At 36.5% G+C, this 12,674-nt stretch overlaps 1 protein-coding gene across 1 annotated transcript in view; it reads right to left on the bottom strand.

The window, feature by feature from the left end:
* Lama2 (laminin subunit alpha 2) overlaps window positions 1-12,674 on the bottom strand; it is a 566,319-nt gene that overhangs the window by 426,231 nt on the left and 127,414 nt on the right. The window contains exon 2 of the mRNA XM_076858266.2: window positions 3,396-3,566. Within this exon, the coding sequence (XP_076714381.2) occupies window positions 3,396-3,566 (171 nt within the window). The remainder of the gene's footprint in view (window positions 1-3,395; window positions 3,567-12,674) is intronic.

Consider the following 12,674-nt stretch of genomic DNA (forward strand, 5'->3'; position numbering starts at 1 on the left):
ATAGGCATGGGCAGCATGGGGTGCACCTGCATCCCTTAAGACTGATAATGGACCTGCTTATACTGGCAGACAATTTACAGCTTTTTGTTCTACTATGGGAGTGCAACTTACTCATGGTTTGCCTTATAATCCTCAAGGACAAGGCATTGTTAAATGTGCTCATCGCACCTTAAAGGAAACTTTACAAAAACAAAAAGGGGGAATAGGAGCTGAACACACTCCTAAAGAACGCCTGTCCTTAGCTCTCTTTACCATTAATTTTTTGAATTTGGATATTCATGGTCGCTCTGCGGCCGATAGACATGTGTCTCCTCAGCCCTCTGTGATTGGCTATGTTAAGTGGAAGGATGTTCTTACGGGCCAATGGAACGGCCCTGACCCCGTGCTGACATGGGCACATGGGCACGAGGATCTGTATGTGTTTTTCCCCAGGATCGTACGGAACCGTTGTGGGTCCCTGAACGCTTGACAAGAAGAGTCTCGACATCAACTGACCAGCAACAAGAGATACCACAACAATCCTGTGATGAGGATCTTCATTCTGCTAAGTGCTCTGGCTCTGGTGCTGGTGCCGATGGCACAGGCGACACCAATGCGGTGGTGGGCAGTGGCACGGGCATGGCCAATGCCGATGCCGGTTCATGGTAATTCTAGTGTCCTCCCCACTCTTTTTTCAACCTCATGTGAGATGTCTGCTCCCTGTGCCTCTCCTAGAGGGGACATGGAGAGAATTTTTAATCAATCTCAAGTTAATCTCACAGGAGTTTTTTGTTTCAGCCTTAGAAACGCTAATTGCATTAGCCTTAAGACCAAAAATTTGACTAACTGGGAGGACCCATTGCGGTCCAATCAGGTCTCAGGAAGCATTATCAGTGCTGTATTGAGCAAGGTAGCTTCGGGGAAGCAATCAGGCTCAGAGACCCCCACAAACAGCAGCTCTGCTCTTAACATAACTACCTTGGCTATTATCTCCGAGGTACTAATCCCAGTGCCTCCTTCTTCTAGTAATATTTATAATGCCACTCATTTCAAGGCCTCTCCTTACTGTTCCCCTAATCTTGGTTTCCCCCCAATATTTACGCCTTGTCAGGATCATTCTTGGGAGAAACATCAAGTTGCTAAAGGTTTCTCCCTTTCCCCCTCTCTTAAGAGGTATGTTTATAACTTTAACAATAGTGCCAGCTCCTCTACAGGAGTAGGTTGGTCCTGGTTTCAATGGCTGATTTCCAATGAAAAGGGGGCTTCAGCCGATATTTCTGCACTGGCTCAGTTGGTAGGAGCCAAAAGTTGGCTGGCTAATATTTCTGGTACTGTTAGGGAAAGTGAACAAGGTAATAGACTTACATCTGTTTCATTCAACTCTCTGTTGTATAATGCCACATTGCCTCCTGCAATGGTCTGTGTCCAATCCCCCTTCTTATTCCTTTTGGCTAAGGCCACCTCATCGGGGATGCTGGATTGTTCTCATACTACCTGTCTCTTATCTGAGTGTTGGAATGGTTCCTGGACTGTAGCAGTGTTTATGAAAATTCCAACATTTGTCCCAATCCCGGTCACTGCGGATCCTGATAAATTCCCTATTGTTGAGCTACTTAGAGTCCGCAGAGATTTTGGAATCACAGCGGCTATAGTGACAGCAGTGGCGATATCTGCTGCTGCAGCGGTTACGGCCGGAATGGCTATGGCCAATCAAGTACAAACTGCTGCCACCATTATTCAAGTTGTCCAACAAACTTCCACCATACTTGAATCCCAAAATACAATTAATCAACATATTTTGTCAGGGATTTTAGCTGCCAACCAAAGAATAGATTTACTCCAAGCTCAGGTAGAAGAATTGGCTGACTTAGTGCTTTTGGGTTGTGTTGACCAACGTGCACATTTATGCATAACCTCTGTCAGATTTAATGATTCCAGGAATGCTTCCCGCATCATTGGCGAATATTTGGCCGGAAATTGGTCCATGGAAGCGGAAGACATGATCCAGTCTCAACTAACCCAGATAGCTGTCTTAAATAGCACTCGTGTTGATCCCGTGACTTTGGGTCAATTCACCAATTGGATATCTTCTGCTTTTTCCTTTTTTAAAGAGTGGGTGGGGGTAGGCATTTTTGGTGCAATGTGTTGCTTCGGTATGTTTCTCTGTTTGTGGTTTCTCTGTCGCCTCAAGGCCCGCAATGCTCACGACAAGGCTATGATCATCCAAGCTCTTACAGCTTTAGAAAATGGCAATTCACCTCAAGTCTGGCTTGCGCAGCTTAAACAGTAAATCTTTAACATGGTCGTTGCACCCCAAGTTGTTATAACATTGCACTGGGATCGGCATGTCTTTCCTCGTTATTCTCTTAGTGTTGGAAAGCCCTTGCACTCTGCCGGTCTTGCTGCCATTGCACGCAGGTGGGTTTCCACACTAATGCTTCTCTATCGCCTTAAAGTCCGTGCCTTTCTTTCAGGGTTCTGTCAACTCGTTTGTCGTTGTGTACAGCCACAGTTCAACCTCAGTTGTCCCCCTTCGTCCACCTTCATCACGATACAGGATGCGAGGCAAGGCACTGCACTTGAGTGATCCTTGAAGTGGACCTCAAGGAGAGCATGTCCTATTGCATGCGGGTTTGATGTCCACGCCCCGCCCCACGAAAAAAGGCGTCGGCTAATATGGCTTCAGATCTGGGGAAGGGCCCTCCTTAGGACTGAGCCATACTATGCAGCCACTTCTGCACAGTGGGATAGGACCTCTACTCTCGCCTGTATTGTTTTCAGAAAACAGAAGGGGGGAACTGTGGTGAGCCGCTTCTGCAGATTATGGTCGCCATTGCAGGATGGCGCTGGCTCCACTGTGGTCTGTAACAAACAACTCCTTGTTTGGGAGAGTTGGTGCATGGTTTCTCAGCACCCTGTGAGAAAGTTCCACGTGGCAGCTTCGCATTGGGGCTTGGGATGCTTTATTAAGGCTGGGAGGGGCATCCGACAGGGAATTAGAAGAAATATCAAGGGCCTGAATAAACTGCTGAAAGAAGATTCCTGAGTTGCGTCTTCCTTGCGGGCAAGGGGTCGCGACAGTACGTGACACACCAGCAACCGATGAATAACTAAAGCCTCCATGGAAAATCACATCCTCTGATACCATTCTGAAGCCAGGAAACCCAATGACTGATTTAGTTCTTCAGCTAGAAAATTCTCTCCAGCCTCTTTGCCTGCTACTTTTAAAGATCCCCAAGACTTTAATTTTTGTTGAATGACAGAAGAGGGTCATATACAGGCTCACATTGAAAAAAAAAAAAAAGATTGTAAGAATTCTTAGAATTATAAGCTCTTTTAATTTCATGGAACGTGCTCTTAAAATCTCTCAAAAATATATCTTACTGAGTGAAAACAAATACACGTGATATACATACGGTATGGATTACTGCTGTTTTGATTGCAGATTCGACACTGGGGGTTCCGCACAGGCTGCCCAGGGACATGCTCTACCAACTTGCAATACATTTCAGGTCCTCTTTCTCCACATGTCGCATTGGTTGTGATGAGGGCATTGGAAGCAAGATTCAGGACAGCAGGGAATAAACCTGAAAAAGAGGAAAAATGAAAGCATGTGAGCCAGTTTTGATTTTGCTGTATTTTAAAATGCTTAATTAACATGGGATATTTTTCAGAGCATTAAATTAATCGAGATGAAATATTTAGTGATAATGAAATACCTGACAATAAATACTACATGTTATCAAAGGAAGAGATATTTTTTTTTCTTTCTGGGTCTTAAAATGAGAATATGAGGCTGTCTATTTAATTTTTAATCTCTAATATTTAATTATAAAGAAGGTCTTGTCACAGACACTTTTAAGTAATACTTTTCATTTGATCAATAAACTATCTTACTGCATCTGAATCTTCCCCTTCAGTTATTTTATATCTAATATTAAACTATAATCACATGTAGTTTCTGCACAATAATGCACCTATGGTTCTCATGCTCACATTATGCTCCAATTATCACTTGGTATAAATGGTTGTTACAACTTCTTTATATCCACACTAGAAAAAATAGATAATGATGAAAGATATTGGAAAACTGCCCTTTACTGATTTCTGTACTACACAATACCTTTCCAAAAATGAATCATCATAATAGTAAATGTTCATATACCTGAAAATATTTCTTAGCTACAATAAAATGTTTGACTTGCATACATACAAACTCAAAAGGCCAACTCATTGTAAGGCTAGAGAGCCTTCATTCTATCTGAGAACCCAGTGCAGGTCCTTCAGTTTCTATAACTTAGTGTCAGTTCTGCTTTGTACATGTCTAGTATTTGCATTTTATAGACCTCTTTTCCATGACAGCGCAGTAAAGTGACTCATCAAAAGCCACTCTATAACTGAAAAACTCTTGTTGGAGGAAATCAATTGGGAATTAAGATAATTTGACTCAATTTATGTAAGTAACATACTGATCACTTAGGTTGTCCAAGTTCTATGCATGTGCCAAGTAGGTCTATATCAGTTCAACTTCTAATACTGTCTTTCTTGACTAAATCTATGGCCTGATGTTTTACTGATACCCTTAAAGTTTTAAGCTTTTAAATTTTTTCAGCCTATCCTCAGGACTTGGCATAGAAAAGCCACTCAGTGTGTTTGTAAAAGAAATGAATAAATGACTTATGATAACGATCATGATAGTTACTTCATAATACTTATGTATAATAAGTCTATGAGCAATATGAGCTATATTTACTTTTATTTTATTAAAGAAGCACAGGGTATTAAGTAAATGGCTCAGGATTACTATGAAAAGAGCTGTGCTTTGAGGCTAAGCTTTCTGGCTCTCAAGCCTGTCCTCTTAATCATTACACAGAACGGTATCTTCAATGCAATCTGAAACCTACATAAATCTAGTGCTGATTAAAACTGGTGATCTTGATTGATCTTGGAATTGCACTGAAACAATAAAAGACCAAAAAATAAATCAGTGTTTACAAAATTTGATGAGATGTATATGTATTTTTATTTGATCAATAAAGCTTCCTTTCAACCAGAAGAGCAAAAGCAACGATAGAAGAAATTTTAAAAACAATTTTAATTACTTTGGATCTTTATTGTAATCATTATCCAAATTGTCTAATCAGTAAGTGAATTCATAAGGCCAGGAAGCACTTCAGTTCTTTTCTCAATCACCCTCAGGATCTCCCAAATCTATACCCAAGAAATCTTCCCTCCCTGTCTGCACTTTCCAGGCTCTAAGATCCCTCTGATTTTCCCTTCCAGCACAGCAATCCCTCTCCTTAATCCTCCGGCTTTGCGCTTTTCTCCAGCTAATAATTATTTGAGGTTTCCAATTCTTCCTGGTTTGCCAGGAGTTCATCAGTTCCTGAAATTTTTACTTAATTTCTGTCTCTTTCATTCTTCCAAATGAATTTATCCCTCCCCACAATTTCTATGTTCTCTGACCTCCACACAGTGAGACATGCTACAATGAGATGTGAGGTCAACTAAGATGATCATCGGTCAGAGAAATGTTATCCATTCATAAAACATTATTTTTGTTTGTTTGTTTCATAATAAAGCATAATGTGCTATGCAAAAGGCAAGGTGCTCATATCTTAAATGTCACCCAAAGGCCCATGTGCTAAGGCGTGGTGCCAACCTATGACACTACTGGAAGGTGATAGAAGATTTAGGAGGTAAGTCACACGGGAAGGGAGTTAGGTCACTTGGTGTGTACCCTTGAAGGGGATATTTGAACCTCTGCACTTCCTCTCTCTCTCTCTTTTTTTTTTTTTTTTTTTTGCTCCCTGGCTACTAGGAGGTAAGCAGCCTCATTCACAGTATGTTCCTGCTGCTATGATATTCTGCCCAACTACAGGCCCCAAAGCAGCTGGGTCAACTATGGATTAAAACATCAGGAATTGTAAGCCAGAATAAATTTTTGTTCTTTAAGTTTATTTTCTCATGTATTTGTCACAGCAATTAAAAGCTAACTAACAGTGCTATATAAAAATTGTCTAGTATTTATTTTATTTTTACCTTTTCTACGTAGACAAGATTTATTGAAAAATTTCATAACAATTTTGTGAATTTTGACAGGTTATAAATTTAAACTGATTTTTATAATTATATAGTCTCCAGGGCACTATTTCTTTATTGTAGACACTTTTTTTCTCAAGGTTAGTAAATAATATATGATCAAAGAAATAAGATTTGTGTGTATATCTCCATCTTCTGTCATTCATCACCATTTTACATTTATATAATTATCCTTTCATCAAATATATTTGAGAACCTATTATGCCAGAGAGTAAAATTTGGAATTATTAAGATGAGCTTATTGTGGGAGATTATGTTGAGCTAAATCTTAAAGATAGAGAAGCTTATCCAGTAGGAAAAAAGGTAGAAAGGAGAAAGCAAATGTACCCTGTATATGGGCTTTATGCTAAAAGTTTGTGTGGATGTTGAGTACTTCAATTTGCAGTCGTTCTAACATGTAAGATTATGTAACTTTATAGATATAGAAACATATAGATTACACATAGAATATACCTAATGGTTCACACACATACCAACACAAACCACAGCCTATATGTCACAGTTACCAATTTGTTTTAGTCACTATTTTTCCCAATTCTTTAAACATTTAATTTATGGTATAGAAAAAATAGGTAGAAGGAATGAAGAGATATGTTAAGCCTTATGTTCTAAGGAGGACAAATACTCTTCTTCTCATCTTGGTGATCGTAGAACAAGCTCCAGTCGTAAACCCCATATAGACCCTTCAAAGAAAACCAGCTTACCCACATAAAAGCCATCTCCTGCAGCTGGGGATGTCTCTACAACTTCCCCAAGATATAGTCATTTTGACTCTGCGATCTCCTCCTTTACCACTGACAAATCCTGACCTTTCCCATGCCTTTGGGTCCTGTTGTTCAGGAATGAATAAGACTCTCCATAACCTGGTCTGGTGCAGTCCTATAGGGTCTGATTTGAGATGGTCAAATTACTTTCCCTGGTTCAAGCAGCCATGAGAGCAAAGCAAAAAGAAGATATCCAGCAGAAACTATCTTACTTGTATTTTATGTTCAGAAAACATAGAATTGGATTACATCTCAATTTCCCCATAGGAATAAATGAATAAAATGAGAGCAAAATGATCCAACTACAAAGGATTATAGATATTGAAATAACATTGATTCAGAAGCTATTTTATGTTCCTCATATTATTTAATATCCCAATCATCCCACTGTGTAAATCTTATTAATTCTACCTTATAGAAAGTGTAGATAAATAATGTGGAGAAAGTTCAGCTTGAGAATATGAATTGAACTGAGCTCTTTAAAAAGCTCATAAGACTTTTTTTTTTCAGGTTTTTGAGCCAAAAACCTGGTCCTCTATAAAGCTTAGCAATGTATATATTAAAATTACCTATTTGCCACTCCATTGTTCCACTGAGTTTTCTACCCATAAAACTAAAGTTCTTAAAAAATTTACATTTTGTATTTTTCCCTTCTTTCTGTTGATATTTTTTCTATTATACTTATTGATCACTTGCTCAAAATTAGCCTTTTCACAATTTAGTTGGCTTGCATCATGGTCAGAGAATAGTTGCTTCATGAAATTTTATCACTATTTATCTGCTTATTTTAAAAAATCAATAAAATATATTAATCAGGGAAAATCCTCAATTAGTTGAAAATGATCAATTTAAAAGTCAGTCAATAGCTCAACTTTTGTTGAAGCTTCAGCATGCAATATTATAGATTGCCATCATTTTCATTATATATAAAATCTATTAGGGTGTACCTATTTATTCCCACTCAAAAGCATTAGACCAATATTTATTGCCATATTCAATCTAGGTTACTTGTTAAGATTATGTAAACATTAGAAGTGTAAATGAACTACAGATAACTGATGAACCTTTACAGAGTATTAATGCATTGCAATCAGTTTGAGGTCTTGTAATGTTGATGACCATACAACTATGATTGACATTTTTAAAATACAATCTACACTAAATTTAGTTGGATTTATGTTTATGAAGAACCAACTCTGAAAAAAATAATATTTATCCTCTCTGCTATATATAGTGATTAGAATATGTCCACTATTTATAGAATATTTTATTCTATTATATATGCATATATAATAGGCACACATATTTCTATTTACATATGTGTACATGCATACACACATATGGTAAATAGAAAATTTAGGAAAAGGTCAAATCCAAATTAGGGGAAAAACAGAAATTATATTACAACATAGTGAACATTTAGAAAATTCACTAAATTTTTACTGATTTTGCTTGGATATATTTATAGTCTATTTGGCTGTTCAAATAATATAGTATGTTCATACATGTTGGCATGATTTTGATCATCTGCATTGTCAAAATACCATAATCTAGTTTCAAACAGAAGAAGCATTTTTAACTCTATTCATGGAACTTCTATTTATAAAAATTGTGAAGCAGCTCCTATTTGATCAAAGTTCCTAGAGATAAAAGCTGCAGATTCTGATATCACTTCCTTTCCTCTCTCTTTCTCAGGCTCTCTCAGTTTCTTTCTCTCTCTTCCCCTTTCCTCTATCTATACATTTATCTAGATAGATAGGTACCCCACCAATATCTAGTGTCAGTTGATATTTAAGCTTTTATTGAATCAGATCAACCATAAACAATAATTAAGGAGAAATGTGTAGGCATAGAAGAAGAAAAAAAGGTCAACTTACTGGATAAGCCTCAACCATGCAATGTGGGACTAAAACTCAAACAGAAATTCACAATTTTACTGGATAAAAGAACCAAAAAACAGAACCAAGAACAAGCACAGCTCACAGCAGGTATAAAATGAAGGGTCAAATCCTGGAGTGGACAGAGGCACAGAAGGGGAGCCCGAAAATGTGCACAAACCGCACCCAGATTGCTCACAGATGCCAGACCTTTGTAAGTCCTAGGCAGTTTCCAAGTACTCCAACTTGAGATTGAAAACACTGGGTAGAGAATATAACTCTTGGGGGGAGGGGAGACAAGATTGAAATTTGAGTGCAGTGAAGTTAACCCACTGTCTCAGAAACAAAAAAATGAATATGTATATATCAGAGGAATATAACCCAACCTAGAATTTGTACAATATAACCTTCACAAAATCCAAGATTAAATTAAAGAAAAAAAAATCCATACAAAGAAACATTGCAAATTCCAAATCAACCCTGGTAACTAGCAAGATGCTGTCTCAATAAATATAAAAACAGCTGGGAAGGCATCTTAGTGCTAGAGAACCCTGGATTCAAGCCCCAGTACTCAAAAGAAAAAAAAAAAAATAGAGAAAGATTAAAAAAAGAAAGACAACCCATACTGAAGAGAAGTAATCAATTAAGACCAGCATTGAGAATTGAGATCAATCACATATTAACAGAAACAAACAAACAAGTTAAAGGAAGTTTTAAACTATAGTTCTCTCTCTCTTTCTTATACACACACCCACACACACACACACACACACACACAAAAGCTCATAATGGAAAGACAAATGATAAATATCTTCAATATCTTCAGAGAAATAGACACATGTGAAGTATGGATTCTAGAACTGAAAAATAATATATGTAAAATTAAATTACCCACCGATATAAATAATAGAAAATTGAAACTGACAGAAGAAAGGGTAAGAGACCTAAAGAACAAGCAATAAACTGTTTTCCTTCTTGAAGTCTTTAAAATAGATATTAGTACTTAGCACAAACATTATAATGTTGCCTCGGGGAGGGTTATGATGTAGATATAACACATATGACAACCATCAGGAAGGTTGGAGGATGGCAGGATTATGGTAAATGGATCCAAATGCTTTGTGTTAAGTGGTATGAAATTACAATAACAGCCAAGTTGAAGTTTGCATATCAACTGGAAGTCTTTTATATTACTGTTGTGGACGTAAATTACTGCAAATGTTACATAAAACGGTTAGGCAGTTTTTAATAAATTTCAACTTAGACCTACCCTATGAACCACATTTCCTCTCATAGTTAAATAATCAACAGAAAAGACAGTATCCAAAAAAACTTATACAAGAACATTCATAGAAAATTTTATCATAATACCCCAAACTCAAAACAACCTGGGCTCCATCAGAGAACTGATACTGTGGTGTGTTTATGTAATGAAAATTCCACTTCACATTAAAATGGAACAGATTATTAATACACTCAACAACACAGATGACTCCAAGAACTGTTATGCCAAATTAAAGAAGCTTTACACAAGAGTATATATTTTATTATTCATTCATATCACCTTTCAACAGGCAAACCTAATCTTTTGGTCAAATACAATATGGGATAAAAAAAGGTTTCCTTTGAGGGTTTGGCAAAGACTGACTAGGAAGAGGCATAAAGAAAAATTGTGGGGTGGTAATATTCCTGAGAGTAGTTTACATTCTACTGGTATATACATTTGTTAAAACTTGTTAAAAGTTGCACTCAACAAGTGAATGTTGTGATAATTTAAATATTTCTTTAAAAAGACACACACCAGTTTTGACTCTAGTTAATGCTATTTATGATAATGTATATAAGAATGAAGTTTGTAAGGTGTCCACAATAAGATGAATCCATGGATAGATAAGCTCAGATGAATAGACACGTAATAAAGTGAATATACAAAAATCTTAGCTTTAATTCAGCCCGTGTTCACTATATAATTGTGCTCACTATATCATTCTTGAATTTTCTGCATGAAGTCAAATTTTCATCATGAAATTTTGGTGAAAAATACAATAGAAATATAATGCATCCATGAAATTTATCTTATTCATTGGCTTTCATAAATTTTAATATCAGTATCAATAAAAATTTCAACACGCATTTCTTAAATCAAATGTGGAAAAGATTGTTTGGTGCTACAAAGGGAAACTATCTTTTCAGTTTCCTTCAAGCACAGCAACTGGGCCAAAAAAATAAATAAATAAAATAAAATAAAGGATAAGATTAGTAAAATGTTGAATTGCTCCAAGATACATGTAGGTCAGCAACCAGCAGATAACTCTATTTCCCTTGTAGGGTTTCCAGTTCTTGTAGCTTTATTTTTACTACCTTTGTGTAATGTTTGATAAATCTTTTTGTTTGTTTGTTTGTTTTAGGTGGACACAATATCTTTATTTTGTTTTTATGTGGTGCTGAGAATCGAACCCAGTGTCTTACGCATGCTAGGCGAGCGCACTACCACTTGAGCCACATACCCAGCACTGATAAATAATTTTTTTTTAATGACCACTGTCTAGTATACATCTTTAAAGAAAATCTTTCTAATACAGTCTAGCATCAATATTTCCAAACATGGTGTTTTTGTTGTTGTTTCATCAGCATAAATTTTAAACTAACTAGATTCTATGGATTATCTGTCTTCATTATTTGTGTCTAGCATATTATTATATTTTTAAATTAACACTCAGAAATATCAGTATACCCTTACCTATTGACACATATACATCTCTTTAATTTCTCAAATAATGCTACCTGTTAACATTCATACTTCAGCTTGTGAAGACCATCGCTAAATAACTGATAACCAATGGTAGTTGGAGACTTTCTATGGGAAAGTCAATAAAACAATTGTTTTCAGTATATTCATTTTAATAACTGTGAAAAATAATTATGTTATGACAATTATACATGGCATATTGTCTCTCTCTTTTCCTGTCATCTGACTCTGGGCTACAGTATTTCTTCTGTTATTTTATGCCAAGTACCTATCACCTCTGAAGAGAATAAACGGAAATGGTTTGAATGTTTCTAACTTTCCATTTCAGTTTCTAGGTCTGTGGAGCATTTTAAAAAATATTCATGCAAGTAAACAAAGTTGTTTGCCAGCGATTCACTATTTAAAAAACAAAAGAGAACATGCCAATTTAAAATGTTCTCAGACGTGTCAAGGAAGTAAAAGAGATACTTGTCTGTTGAAATCCTGAACTATGTGGGTGTGTAGGACACACTGGTATAAAACAAAAATGGAACAAAACAAAATGTTGAAGAGAATGACTTCCAGCTGTGCACCACAGGAAGTAACTTAATGCACTTGATCCACAATGCAGATGAGGAGTTTTATAGAACTGCAAAATCAGTCCAATTTGAACTAATAGCTGTCCAGACACAACAATGCTTGCAAGCTAGAAAGAAAATAAGAATGAATCCAATTGGCTAGAAGCAAACAAAAACAAGGAGAGCACGTATTCTAGTTGTTTCCAGGGCACTAACATTTATCTCAGACTATGACTTAATTCTGCCCTTTTCAGCCTCCAAAATAAAAAGACACATTTAAATCCTCCTGAATTGATTTGGTCTCCTTTCCTCTTTTTATAATTAGGGTAAGTTGTTTCTATTACTCTGTGGAATTAACTTTTTAAATTGTTTACTCTCTCTCTCTCTCTCTCTTTTTAAATAAACCGATTAAGATAAAAATTTAAACAATTTTATTATCATCAGAATGAAATAAGTCAAAGGTAACTATTATATGATAGCTGACACAGCATCAGCACTTACTTTATGTGGCAGCCCCTAAGTTAATATGAGGGCCTGTATGAACTCAAACACCACCTTCACCACTTGGCCTGGCAAATACACGATCTGAATTCCTCACAAAGGGCATCACTCATCTAATTAAGAGAATACCCTCATGGATTTGTCA

Source organism: Callospermophilus lateralis, chromosome 6 (assembly GCF_048772815.1).
Source record: "Callospermophilus lateralis isolate mCalLat2 chromosome 6, mCalLat2.hap1, whole genome shotgun sequence".
NCBI classification, from domain to species: Eukaryota; Metazoa; Chordata; class Mammalia; order Rodentia; family Sciuridae; genus Callospermophilus; species Callospermophilus lateralis.